This window comes from Dermochelys coriacea, chromosome 2 (assembly GCF_009764565.3).
Source record: "Dermochelys coriacea isolate rDerCor1 chromosome 2, rDerCor1.pri.v4, whole genome shotgun sequence".
NCBI lineage: Eukaryota > Metazoa > Chordata > Testudines > Dermochelyidae > Dermochelys > Dermochelys coriacea.
Genome location: NC_050069.1, coordinates 47,317,843 through 47,332,391, shown reverse-complemented (window position 1 = coordinate 47,332,391; position 14,549 = coordinate 47,317,843). Strand labels below are relative to the sequence as shown.

Below are 14,549 nucleotides of genomic sequence, written 5' to 3'. Positions count from 1 at the left end.
TGACAAGAGGTAAATCACTGCTGGGAGAAGGAGGGTGTATGATGCCTTGGCTGGTGGGTCCTACCTTCTACCGGACTCGGCAATTAGTTCCAGCTGGGCTGGGGAAAATGGGACTTACTCTTCCCCTGAATGGAGCAGCCAAGGTCAGGATAGATCCACTCCCAGAAACCTTCGCTGGATGCAGAAAGCTCTGCACCCCTCCCCCCCCATACTTCCTGCCCCCATTGTTCCTCAGCCACAGAGGGAGGGGTCACTGTATGGGATCTGCTCCCCCACCGACTCTCCATGCATCTGGACCCCCACTTGACACCCTGGCAACCCAATACTCACCACTGTCATGTAATTAGGATATATTTTGTACAAAGTATGCCTTGTGAGGTATCATTCTAAAAGTCTTGATCTGCTAGATAGTAATATCTCATTGGATTGTATGTGTTATCATCATATGTGAAGTTATGAAGTTTGGCTATGTATGTGTTACTGAAACATGTTGTGAGGTTGAAAACACTCACAAGTAGCCTTTCAGGTACAACAGTAAAAAGGCCAAACAATGTTAATGGCTTATTGAGGAAATGCACACAAGCACAAGGATTACCCCAGGAACTGTGTAGAACAGAAACCTCTCAGAGATAGTACTACACAATGGGAACTGTTTGACCCAGGTCACAGCAAAAGAGCTTTCCAGCAAGTGGGAACAAGATATAAAAGGGGGAAATGACATCATGATGGTACTTCACTCTCCCTACAACACCACACCTGGAAACACCAGAGAGGGAAGTGATGTCCCAGGCTAAAGGGATTTCTAGCCTGTGTATGACAACCTGGGAAACCCAAGCTGCAAAGCCAAGGCAGCTTGTGCCTTAAGAATCTGACATCCTGTTTATCACTCAGGGTGAGAATTTGCTAATTCATATCCTGCCTATCTAGTGTGTTAAGCTCAGTTTGAGGTTTTGTTTATTTACTAGGTAATCTGCTTTGATCTGTTTGCTCTCACTTATAATCACTTAAAAATCTATCCTTCTGTAGTTAATAAACTCATTTTAGGTTTTAATCCAAACCAGAGTGTGTTTGACTAAGGTGTCTGGGGAAAACCTCAGCTTGGTTACCACAAGTGTGCACGGTCCTCTTCACATTGAGGGAGAGGCAGATCAGCTGTTAAACTCATAACTCGCCAGATATGACCAGGGAAGGCCAGTACTGCTCTGGGGTCCTCAGCTGGGAGGCTGGTGGTTAGAGAGCCTGCATGTGACTGCAGCTGGGTATGTCCCTACCTGTGTGAATGCTGGTGAAAGTGCAAGCTTGGAGGGCTTTGCAACTTGTTACAGCAGCACAGTGCGAGAGGGAGCCCAGGCTGGTAGGTCACAGGGCTCAGTGGTACCCGAGTTCCAGGCGGCACCACAGGGGATCACACCCCACCCCTATACTCAGACCACTCTTCGCTGAGCTCCCCACACTCAACCCCTCCCCCCGAGTCCCATCCCACTACATCTGGACCACTCCAATGAACCCCCTGCACCCAGAACCCATGCCACAGAGCCCGAACCAGCTGCACCCGGACCCCCCAATCCAGCATGCCCCACTCCCCCAGCCCCTCCGATTTCTCCCCAGACCGCCCCTGCTGAACCCCAACCAGCTACACCTGGACCCCCATAGATTCCCCCCCACACCAGACCCCCAACTGAGCCACCCACACCCAGATTGCCCCACTCAGAACCCTCTCATTCCCACCTGGGTCCCTCCACACTAAGCTCCTCCACATTTGGATCCTGCCCACACCTGGTATAGAGAGGCAGGGCCCCAGGGTGTTTCGGGGGCACACCCAGCCCTTGCACTGCGTCAGGGTAAATAAAGTGTAGCCTCAACGCCAAATCCGTGTCATTAGGGGGTAGGGGAATGACTGCAGGGTGCTCCCCACTGCCATGCAGAAGCCTCCATATTTGTTGACAAAATTTGCAGAATTTTGAAGAATTTTAAAATATTGTGCACAGAATTTTTTAATTTTTTGGAGCAGAATTTCCTCAGGAGTACCTGATGTAATTTCACTCATGCTGGCTTTCTGATAGACTCAGGCTTCTGAACATTATGATTTTTCCTAGCCTAATGATCAGTGGAAAAGTGTTTCTCCCACAGGGCCTTTGGCACTGCCTAAGAACATTAATTAATATATACAGCCAAATCCCCCTCCTCCGCCTTTTTTGAGGTGTAAGAAGGAAGCAGATATGATATTTGTGAAAATTAAAAGGAGTTTTTGGAGATTTAACACAAGCAGCTGCTAAGTACGTTTATAATAGCTCCCTGAAAATTACATCTTAAGGATCATCCATTCTGAGATACTGTAATTATTTTAAATATAGATCTGTTTATTATATGAGCTGTCTCATCCTGCTTGATGCATAGGTATCTCTTTGAAAGCTAAATGATAGATACACTTCAGTGTCAATCATGTTTAGTGAAGTTCAATTCCACTGGGGGGCTTTAACAGTTAACAAAAATGATGGGAAGAAAAAATATCCGTAAAATTCTATTTTAGGAAGCATTTAACCTTTTAGCACATCTGTAGTTAGAATGGTCATTATATACCCTGATTTTCAGAAGCATATGCAGTGGCAATACACATTAACAGTAGCTTTACAGCTAGATAATGGAGTACCATTAATGTACACCAAATGTACAGGGGAGGGATAGCTCAGTGGTTTGAGCACTGGTCTGTTAATCCCATGGTTGAGAGCTCAATCCTTGAGAGGGCCATTTAGGGATCTGGGGCAAAAATTGGGGATAGCTCCTGCTTTGAGCAGGGGGTTGGATTAGATGACCTCCTGAGGTCCCTTCCAACCCTGATATTCTATGATACACTAATCACAGTTTACACTATAAATGGATTTCTTCTCATTAGCAACTTAGTGATCTTGGACAACATCACTAGATCTCCTGGAAGTTCTGTAGCATGCAGATCTGTCACCACTGGTTTTAAAAAGAAGAAAAGTTCTGCTCTAGGTCAAGGTACTACAGTATCTTGGTCATAATTTAGCTCTCTTAAGCTTTCATAGCTATTCAGTTGTAGGAGTTGCTGGGAGAGCAGCTGAGCCCTGCTTAGGGGGTGGGGCTTCTGACTAGGGGTTCTATAAAGGTAGCCAGCCAGCCAGTCAGGCAGAGGCACAGACAGCTGCAGCAGCTAGTAAACAGAGCTCTGAACAGGGGAGTTTGAGTGGGAGTTTGCAAGGGGAGTTTGTATTGTGATGCTTGTTTGGGGTTTGCTTTTGCTGGGGGCGGTGGTCTTTTTGATGTGGCTTGTGTTTCCCAGATTAACAGCATTTAGGTGGAAAGGCGATGACAGATACGGAGGCAGCTGTGGGAGTGACTCCTGTAGTGGAAGACACATTGAGGATGACTGGATGTGGAAGCTGTAGTATGTACATGATCCTGGAGGGGAGAACCGGTAAGTTTTTTCTGCATGAAATGCCGTCTGATAGAGCTGATGGAGGAAAAGATCCGAGGTTTGGAGATGCAGGTGGAAAGTCTCGTTGAGTTTAGGAAGGGGTTTGAGCAGATGATGGAGCAAAGATATGAGGTATCTGAAGGGAAAAGCTCAGACTCACGGATGGAAGCAGGGCTGGGGAATTTTGAGGGGAGACTGGGTGAGGAAAGTGGTCAGTGGAAACGTGACTAAAAGAACCAGGCAGAGGAAAAGACGGGCTAGTGAAGGAGAAATAGAGCTTAGGAATAGGTTTGCAGAGTTGGAAAATGAAGAAGGGGCTCAGCAGGTACTTGTTGAAGGTGGAAGGGTAAGGAAGAAGAGAAGAGAGGCTAGTCCTATAGGAAAAGCGGAAGAGTCAAGGGAGACTACACCAAATATGAGCCCCAGGAGGATACAGGATGGGTTGAAGAAGATTATAAGGGAAAATAGGAATGGAAAGAACTTGCAGCGAGAGGGAACAGGGGAGAGACTGGAGAATAGCACTGTCACCAGGAAAAGGCAGGTCTATGTGATCGGGGACTCTTTATTGAGAAGAATAGATAGGCCTGTAACTAGAGCTGATCCAGAGAATAGAGGGGTGTGCTGTCTTCCGGGTGCTAAGATATGGGATGTAGACCTGAGGTTGAAAAGGATCCTCAAGGGAGCGGGAAAGAATCCCCTAATTATCCTTCATGTGGGAACAAATGATATGGCTAGATTCTCCCTGGAAAGTATTAAGGGAGACTATGCCTGGCTGGGGAAGACGCTTAAGGAAATTGAGGCTCAGGTGATCTTTAGCGGGATCCTTCCTGTTCCTAGAGAATGGCAACAAAGGTGTGACAAGATTATGACTGTCAACAGATGGCTTAGGCAGTGGTGCTATAAGGAGGGCTTTGGGATGTATGGCCACTGGGAGGCATTCATGGACAGAGGACAGTTCTCTCGGGATGGACTTCATCTCAGTAGGGAAGGAAATAGATTTCTAGGATCGAGGCTGGCACAACTGATAGAGAGCTTTAAACTAGGAATTAGGGGGAGATGGATGGGAGATGTCCAGGAAATCTCCAAGCCAGATTTTAGCATTGAGAGGGAAGAAGACGAAGTAAGAAAGGATACAGCCATGGGTAGGAGAATGTATATAAGGAGCGAGGGCGGTGTGGATACTAGTCTAATAGGTTATACTGGCTGTAGAATGACTGTGCCTAATAGGGTACAAAATGTGAGCGAGGCCAAACAGCAAAAATTAAGCTGTTTATACACCAATGCGAGGAGCCTAGGTAACAAAATGGAGGAACTAGAGCTACTGGTGCAGGAAGTGAAACCAGATATTATAGGGATAACAGAAACATGGTGGAATAGTAGTCATGACTGGACTACAGGTATTGAAGGGTATGTGCTCTTTAGGAAAGACAGAAACAAAGCTAAAGGTGGTGGAGTAGCATTGTATATCAATGATGAGGTAGAATGTAAAGAAATAAGAAGCGATGCAATGGATAAGACAGAGTCCGTGTGGGCAAAAATTACATTGGGGAAGAAAACTAGTAAAGCCTCTCCTACGATAGTGCTTGGGGTGTGCTATAGACCTCCGGGATCTAATTTGGATATGGATAGAGCCCTTTTTAATGTCTTTAATAAAGTAAATACTAATGGAAACTGCGTGATCATGGGAGACTTTAACTTCCCAGATATAGATTGGAGGACCAGTGCTAGTAATAATAATAGGGCTCAGATTTTCCTAGATGCGATAGCTGATGGATTCCTTCATCAAGTAGTTGCTGAACTGACTAGAGGGGATGCCATTTTAGATTTAATTTTGGTGAGTAGCGAGGACCTCATAGAAGAAATGGTTGTAGGGGACAATCTTGGCTCAAGTGATCATGAGCTAATTCAGTTCAAACTAAATGGAAGGATTAACAAAAATAAATCTGCAACTAGGGTTTTTGATTTCAAAAGGGCTGACTTTCAAAAATTAAGGAAATTAGTTAGGGAAGTGGATTGGACTGAAGAATTTATGGATCTAAAGGTAGAGGAGGCCTGGGATTACTTTAAATCAAAGCTGCAGAAGCTATCGGAAGCCTGTATCCCAAGAAAGGGGAAAAAATTCATAGGAAGGAGTTGTAGACCAAGCTGGATGAGCAAGCATCTTAGTGAGGTGATTAAGAAGCAGCAGAAAGCATACAGGGAGTGGAAGATGGGAGGAATCAGCAAGGAAAGCTACCTAATTGAGGTCAGAACATGTAGGGATAAAGTGAGACAGGCTAAAAGTGGAGTCGAGTTGGACCTTGCAAAGGGAATTAAAACCAATAGTAAAAGGTTCTATAGCCATATAAATAAGAAGAAAACTAAGAAAGAAGAAGTGGGGCCGCTTAACACTGAGGATGGAGTGGAGGTTAAAGACAATCTAGGCATGGCCCAATATCTAAACAAATACTTTGCCTCAGTCTTTAATAAGGCTAAAGAGGATCTTAGGGATAATGGTAGTATGACAAATGGGAATGAGGATATAGAGGTAGATATTACCATATCTGAGGTAGAAGCGAAACTGAAACAGCTTAATGCGACTAAATCAGGGGGGCCCAGATAATCTTCATCCAAGAATATTAAAGGAATTGGCACCTGAAATTGCAAGCCCATTAGCAAGAATTTTTAATGAATCTGTAAACTCAGGAGTAGTACCGAATGATTGGAGAATTGCTAATATAGTTCCTATTTTTAAGAAAGGAAAAAAAAGTGATCCGGGTAACTACAGGCCAGTTAGTTTGACATCTGTAGTATACAAGGTCCTGGAAAAAATTTTGAAGGAGAAATTAGTTAAGGACATTGAAGTCAATGGTAAATGGGACAAAATACAACATGGTTTTACAAAAGGTAGATCGTGCCAAACCAACCTAATCTCCTTCTTTGAAAAGGTAACAGATTTTTTAGATAAAGGAAATGCCGTGGATCTAATTTACCTAGATTTCAGTAAGGCATTTGATACTGTGCCACATGGGGAATTATTAGTTAAATTGGAGAAGATGGGGATCAATATGAACATCAAAAGGTGGATAAGGAATTGGTTAAAGGGGAGACTGCAACGGGTCCTACTGAAAGGCGAACTGTCAGGTTGGAGGGAAGTTACCAGTGGAGTTCCTCAGGGATCGGTTTTGGGACCAATCTTATTTAATCTTTTTATTACTGACCTTGGCAAAATAAGTGGGAGTGTGCTAATAAAGTTTGCAGATGATACAAAGCTGGGAGGTATTGCCAATTCGGAGAAGGATCGGGATATTATACAGGAGGATCTGGATGACCTTGTAAACTGGAGTAATAGTAGTAGGATGAAATTTAATAGTGAGAAGTGTAAGGTTATGCATTTAGGGATTAATAACAAGAATTTTAGTTATAAGTTGGGGACGCATCAATTAGAAGTAACGGAAGAGGAGAAGGACCTTGGAGTATTGATTGATCATAGGATGACTATGAGCTGCCAATGTGATATGGCTGTGAAAAAAGCTAATGCGGTTTTGGGATGCATCAGGAGAGGCATTTCCAGTAGGGATAAGGAGGTTTTAGTACCGTTATACAAGGCACTGGTGAGACCTCACCTAGAATACTGTGTGCAGTTCTGGTCTCCCATGTTTAAAAAGGATGAATTCAAACTGGAGCAGGTACAGAGAAGGGCTACTAGGATGATCCGAGGAATGGAAAACTTGTCTTATGAAAGGAAACTCAAGGAGCTTGGCTTGTTTAGCCTAACTAAAAGAAGGTTGAGGGGAGATATGATTGCTCTCTATAAATATATCAGAGGGATAAATACAGGAGAGGGAGAGGAATTATTTCAGCTCAGCACCAATGTGGACACAAGAACAAATGGGTATAAACTGGCCACCAGGAAGTTTAGACTTGAAATCAGATGAAGGTTTTTAACCATCAGAGGAGTGAAGTTTTGGAATAGCCTTCCAAGGGAAGCAGTGGGGGCAAAAGATCTATCTGGTTTTAAGATTCTACTTGATAAGTTTATGGAGGAGATGGTATGATGGGATAATGGGATTTTGGTAAGTAATTGATCTTTAAATATTCAGGGTAAATAGGCCAAATCCCCTGAGATGGGATATTAGATGTATGGGATCTGAGTTACCCAGGAAAGAATTTTCTGTAGTATCTGGCTGGTGAATCTTGCCCATTGCCATATTTGGGGTCGGGAAGGAATTTTCCTCCAGGGCAGATTGGAGAGGCCTTGGAGGTTTTACGCCTTCCTCTGTAGCATGGGGCATGGTTGACTTGAGGGAGTCTTCTCTGCTCCTTGAAGTCTTTGAACCATGATTTAAGGACTTCAATAGCTCAGACATGGGTGAGGTTTTTCATAGGAGGGGTGGGTGAGATTCTGTGGCCTGCGCTGTGCAGGAGGTCAGCTAGATGATCAGAATGGTCCCTTCTGACCTTAGTATCTATGAGTGAGAAGGAAAAATTCTCAGGTATCAAGTATCTTTGTTTTTAAATCTTTTGTAACTTAAAAGGAAATGAACTAATTATTCTGAATAATGACTGAGCTTGATGTGCCATTAAATTTTAAAAAGATAGGGATGGCCAGTAACTACTGCAATAAATTCTTCTCTGGCCACCAGTCCAGAACTAATACTTTGAAAAGTTTACTGGTCCAGAAATACTTGTATTACTCTGACAAAGTATTCTTAGCAATTTTCAAAACACACAGTTCTTTCATACAAACTGCAAGTTCACATAAGCTTACTGTAATGCTTCTTCAATGATGCTATACTCCATTGAGAATTGTTTGATTTAACAGGAATTTTTCTTTAAAACATTAGATTAATGATTAGCTTCAGACATATTAAGACCAAAATTAAATCTCTCTTCCTGGCTTTCCAGCAGCCCTTCAACATCTAAATAGACTCCATTTATCTGAGACAACCAAAGAAAACCCCAAACAAAACTCCCAACCCCTCCACCCCCACCTTACCCTCCCAGTGATGTAATCTTGGGTCCATTACTCACAAATTTAAAAGAATATATGAAGGAAAAACAGGATTGCTTAACTATAGAAAATGAAAGATGGCTTCTCAAGGATCGTCTTCCAATAAGTATGTTAGAACTCAGCAAACCTTATTTTTCTTATGTCATAAATCCTAACCACTTCCATGTATTGTTTTGACTTTATTTTATATTGTCTTTAATTTCAGAACATATCAAAGGTAACTAACACCCCTTCCACTTATGATGTTTAATGTCACAGACTATTAATGAGGCAAACATTTTAGGTAAAAATTAGTAATAGAAGAACAGCACCTACAGTTACACTAGCTAGCATAAAATTACAAGATCTATTCATCTTCATGATTCAGAGTTATTGCCCGTTTAGTTTAAGATTAAGCTTAACAAGGAAAAAAGGGTTTATAAGAGCATCCATATATGGAACTGTTCTAGAATAATTACAGCACTTTAAATTCATACCCTACCTTATTCCAGAATAACTTCTGTGTAAATGAAGTGCATAATGCTTTTTGTCTGAAGCATTTGATATTAGCTGAAGGCAGAGGTAGGAGAGCAGACTAAAATGGACCATTAGTCTTTTCTAGTCTGACACTATGTTCTTAAATTTCTAAGAACGTGAAATATACATGACCAAATGACAATCTCAGATGCACAGGCATGAACTAAGTGTAATTTGCATTGGGTATTCATGTGATACAGCCAAGTACGCACCCTGTTGATCTTGTAAAATGAGGTACTCCACAGGCATATCATCTGGTTAAACAAGATAAAAAGTGATTCTTCCATATGAGATCATGACCTAGCCCTTGTTATCTAGTGGCATATTAATCTTATTTTAACTTCAGACAAAAGCACAAAAATTTGATATTTCAGGCAACTGAACATATTTGGGCTATTTTTGTTGATGACCAAAGCTTAAAATGAACTTAGTCTTACAAATTGAAAAAATAGTGAAAGAATAAGTTTTCAAATTCAGATAAGCTTTATATAATTTTAAAACAAGACAATAAGATTTTTCGTGTATCTATTCCCAAAAGAGTATACATGCTGCTTTGACTATATTACCATAGAGATCTCTATGGCAACCTCTAAAAATGAGGCCTAGGTAGAGCTAGTAAGATTTCTAAGCAGCTAATGAACACCAAGAACTCACATTTATATATTAAGATTTTTAACTCCTCAGGGATCGAGGCAAGAAAATTACCAGAACGTAAAATGTTTCAAATTAACAGCCTGCTGCAACTCAAATTATTTCAATCAAAACTTTTTTTGGTGCTACACTTTACTTCGTTCCACAGGGCAAGAAGGTGAATAACAAAAAAATACTGAATTGATCACAGCATCTTTATATTAGTTGAAATTAGGTCTTTTAATAAAAAAAAAGGTAAAAACCTCTCTATACTCTGGAAGACATAACTAGAACAATGCTATTATACATTAATTTAGCTCTTTCATCGGGTAGTTATGTGCCATATAAATGCATACGTTATAACAAGTAAATATCAGACTATCCTGTGGTGCTGAATAATACAGACTATTCCATATGCAATAAGACATGGCAGATACATCTGAACAGGACAAGCTTATGGGGCTTCTCATTTTAGGAGTAAATAAGTATTTATCTGTAATATAATGGTATAACTTCAGAAAATAGGTGCTGAAAAACAAAATGTGAAAAGATGATTAATCTAGCCCGCAAGTAATGCAAGTATTAAATCAAAAAATAGCAAGTTAAATGCAACTTTGTTGTACTGAAAACATGCCTTTTACCTTTCCAGTTTTGGCAACTGCTGCTTGGATTGAATGGCTCTGATACATTCCACAAAGTACTCTGGCTTTATAATTGGTCGATTGCAAATCAAAGCGCATATAGTCTGAAAAGAAGGAAAGATTCATTGCCACACTTAACAATTCAAGCACAATATGCTGTCACACAAAAAATGGTATTGAAATCTAATATTTATATAAGGTCTCAAATGTGGAATGTGAGTTACCTAAGTGCATGATCATTCTACTCGGGTTAATGTGAACAAACTAAAAAACAAATAGTTTTGTTCTTACAGCCATCACTTATTCTTCATAATTGGAATTATGTTGACAAAAGCCATTAAATGGAATACCCTTTTTATTACTAACCTACAGGCGAGCAATCTTTAAAAAAAATTAGAAAAAGGAAAATCAGTGATTTTATACAAACAGACTTATTTCGCCACAAAAGAGCCATACATGCAAATTTACAAAATAGAATATTTAAATATTAAATGGCGGGTAAAATGACAGCTAACATCTCTTTTCTATATAGTTGTTTGAAATTTCTAAGGCCTTGTCTACGCTACAGTTTTATAGACAGAAGTTAGATTTCACTGACAAAGCAATGGAGGTGTAAACACAACAATGGTCCTCCCACCGATTTAACTCTCCTGCTATGCCGATATAATAAAACCACCCTGACAAGCAGCATAGAGCTTTTTGCGACAATGTTGTAGACACTGTGCTTGCTTATGTCATTCTAAGTGATCTCCAGGAGGTGTCCCACAATGCCCATCATGCTCAAGGTAAGCAGTTTCTACTCTGCTGCCCTGCAGTCAGGTACACAGGCATACACCCCTCCGCCTTTAAAGCTCTGAGAATATTTGAAATTCCACTTCCTGTTTGCTCAGCATGGACAGCTCACATCGCATCTTTCCAGCTGACCATGATGGCTTTCTGCAGTAAATGCGCTCCCACCTGGAATATAACAAAGTTGTTGAATCTGTTGGGTCTGTGGGGAGAGAAGGCTGTGGTCACAACTCCAATCCAGCTGTAAGGAACTTTGACACCTATAAGCAGGTTGCTCGTGGCATGGATGAGAAGGGGCATAAAAGGGACACACAGCAGCACCGTGCTAAAATCAAGGAGCTCATGCAGGCATACCAGAGGGCAAGGGAGGCCAACCGTTGTTCTGGTGCGGCACTGAAAACATGCAGTCTCTACAAGGAGTTGCACACCATCCTCGCAGCAACCTATCCTCTATTGCCAGGAGCCCCATGGATACTTTGGGGGGAATGGAGGCAGTGGCCAGCGGAGTCAACCCCAAGGACAAAGTAGTGGATGAGGAGATTGGACCGCAACAGGCTCATCTGTTGGCAAGGTGAGCCAATACCTCTTTTTGACTCTGGAAGGGTGTAGCCTGTCCCAGCAGTCCAGCTGTGGCATGCCTGAATTGGTAAGTAGTCTGTTTTTTTGATAGTGCATGGTCACATGAGATAGAGATGTTCTTTATTATGTTACATGGTGCATGTGGGAGAAGGGATCAAAATTAACAACACTAGATACTGTTTGCATCTGCTTCACATTCCCTTGTCTGGCTACGCAGTGGGGGCCCTGCAGAAAAGTTGGTTAATGCACACTGAGATCTCCCAGGAATCCTCCATAGAGATCTCTAGGAAACTTTCTTGCAGATAATCTGCAATTCTCTGCCAACAGTTCCTTGGCAGAGCTGCTTTGTTTCTTTCCCAGTTATAGGAAACTTTGCAGTGCCAATCAGCAACTACTTCTGGAGTAAGTAAAGCAGCACACAGGCAAGCAGCATACAGACCTGGTCCAAAGCCGTATGCATGCAGGAGATGCACTCTTGCATCTTCGGTTACCCTCAGTAGTGTGATTTCAGTTTTGTTAGTCTCTAAGGTGACAAGTACTCCTCTTTCTTTTTAGTATTTATAATATTGTCCCTAGGCACTTGTACTGATCCCCTTCTGAAACCACCCAGACCCCTTGTCCCATCTTGCACCACCACCCCCCGGGCCGAACTCCCCCTGTTTAATGTTTGACTGACTGCTGCGTGCTTGCCCAGGGAAAGTGAGAAAGACATATATATCACTTTTAATTGAAGACTCTGAGTGCACAAACAATAATGACTCTGTGTATTGTTTCTTTTGCTTCTGCAGATGTGCCCTTGAGGGCCAGCTTCTACACAGCAGCGGAGTACCTCCATCAGATATGGAGGCGAACGAGGAGAAAGGAGGACATGTTTGTGAAGTGCTGCAATAGTCAGATCAGGCAAATAGCGAGAACAGAGACAATAAATGAAAAACCAGAATTGGATAGCCAGAAAGGAGACGGGGCAGGAACGGATAATAGAGGGTCGGGAGTGATGATAAAGCTTATGGATAAGGCCATAACAAATTTATGTCCATTTTGATCAATTTCACAGCCAGAAAGTTTTAAAATTGGTCAATTTCTCGTCTTCATAATCCAAACCCGGTGCTTGTTTCCAGAGCCCAGCAGCAACGCTCCATCATGTGCAGCTGTTCCGTGAATGCCAACATCAGTCTTGAATTGTTTCTTTCCACAGCACACAGCGGGACAGGCACCATGGATTCCTGTTCAGATTCCCAGCTCATGACATACTGAAGAATCAGCCACATTGTATTCATAATGTTTATCACAAGACTGGTGAGCAGTGTGGAATCCATGCTTTCAGGCAGAGATGGCGGGTGAAAAGTTTATAAGGGCGGTTTAAAAATGGCATGAAACGTAGTCGAAGGCCCTTGGAATTATAGGACGGAGAAAACTGCATCATGGGACAGTGTGCCCACCCCTGTAATGTACTGCAATCCCAGAATTCCTAGAAGGAGACGGTAGTGATTTGTACAGTGGGATAGCTACCCAGAGTGCACTGCTCTTTCTGTTGGTGCTAGAGCACCGAGGACGCGCTCCATCGACACAAGGAGCATTGTGTGAACCTGCACAAGCAATGTAGATTACAGTAGTTTATGACAGTCAATGGAAGTTGACTTAACTCTGTAGTGTACACCTGACCTAAGTTGAATGTGCTAGTTTTAGAAAAGAAAACTAACCTATCTTTTATTCTCTTGATGTAGAGGTGAAACTAATAGGAAGTTATTAACATAGATCAAGTGAAGAATTGTACCCTCTTGTCAAAAAGAGAGAAAAAAATAGTTTACTAAACTCTGCCTCCTATCAGTGCTACATCTGCTCAATATGTGGAAAGTGTCAGAGTTCTAAAGGGTATTCACTGTACAACTCTCATCCAAATAGCTACTTGACTTCCGTTAAAACTATCAACCTATTCAAACACCCTCAGTAAGATACCCAATGAATTTTAATTGTACAAGTAGAAGTCCACAGTCCAATTAACTTTAAAAGATAACCATTTAAAATATCCTCCATGTGGTTACCAAATATTTGTTTTTGTATGTTTAGAAATTTGTACAATGAAAATAGAAGACACTGACTTTATTTTCCACAGTTGGGGAAGTTTTGAAAAGTTGAGACTGGAAAACAAAAACCAAACCAAACAAAAAACAGATAAACCACGCCATACAAATCCTGGAAATCATTCATTCTAGCACACTCGTTGGCTCGAAGGACAAAAAGCGGTGGAAAAACAATATGGTGAATGTTTAGCCAGCTCTAATAAGTAGCCTACGCAACTGACTATAATCACAGGTTATCAAGGCCAAGGACTTGAGTTTTGTGATACAGCATGACCAGAGGGCAGCAGAAGAGTGTTAGAAGGGAGCATTATTCCCTGTAGAGGGAAGAAAGTTTGCTATAGATTAAAGCACATGAAGCCAATTAGAGCATCTGAAGCCAGTCACATGATAAAACCCCCCTGCTCCAATCAGACAAGAGGAGGAGTTGAAGCAGAGCGGATTGGTGTTAGAGCAGAGAGCAGTTTGGAGGAGTTGAAGCAGAGTGGATTGGCATTGGAACAAAGAGCAGTTTGGAGGAGTTGAAGCAGAAAGCAGTTTGGAGGGAAGCACTGTAGTGGGCTAATAAGACCAAGACCCTAGGTAAAAGGACACCTGGTTTGTGCAGAGGGAGGGCAGGAAGCCCCACAAGCTGAAGGGCAGGAGAGGGAAATAGCCTAGGGGAAGGAACCGCTAGTTCAAGTGGTTTACCGCTATCCCTAGGGCCCCTAGGCTGGGACCCGGACTAGAGGGCGGGCCCCGGTCCCTCCCTCTCCACTCCCCTCCTCTAGGACACTAGTGGGGCAGTTAATTCCCCAGTTCAGGGGCAAGAAACGGTCCCCCCCCCGAAGAGAAAGCGCGAGACCCATCATAGTAGTGTGGCAATTTGCCACAGTTTCAAAAAAAGA

General features: G+C 42.2%; 1 protein-coding gene across 4 annotated transcripts in view; it reads right to left on the bottom strand.

Moving 5' to 3' along the window:
- The window catches only part of NBN (nibrin), an 80,385-nt gene that overhangs the window by 47,041 nt on the left and 18,795 nt on the right, over positions 1-14,549 (bottom strand). For all 4 annotated transcript variants that reach the window (XR_006278731.1, XM_038390643.2, XM_043507636.1 and 1 more), the window contains exon 5: positions 10,217-10,320. Coding sequence is in view for 3 of the 4 variants with exons in the window: in XM_038390643.2 (XP_038246571.1) it covers positions 10,217-10,320 (104 nt within the window). In the remaining variant the exon portion in view is untranslated. The remainder of the gene's footprint in view (positions 1-10,216; positions 10,321-14,549) is intronic.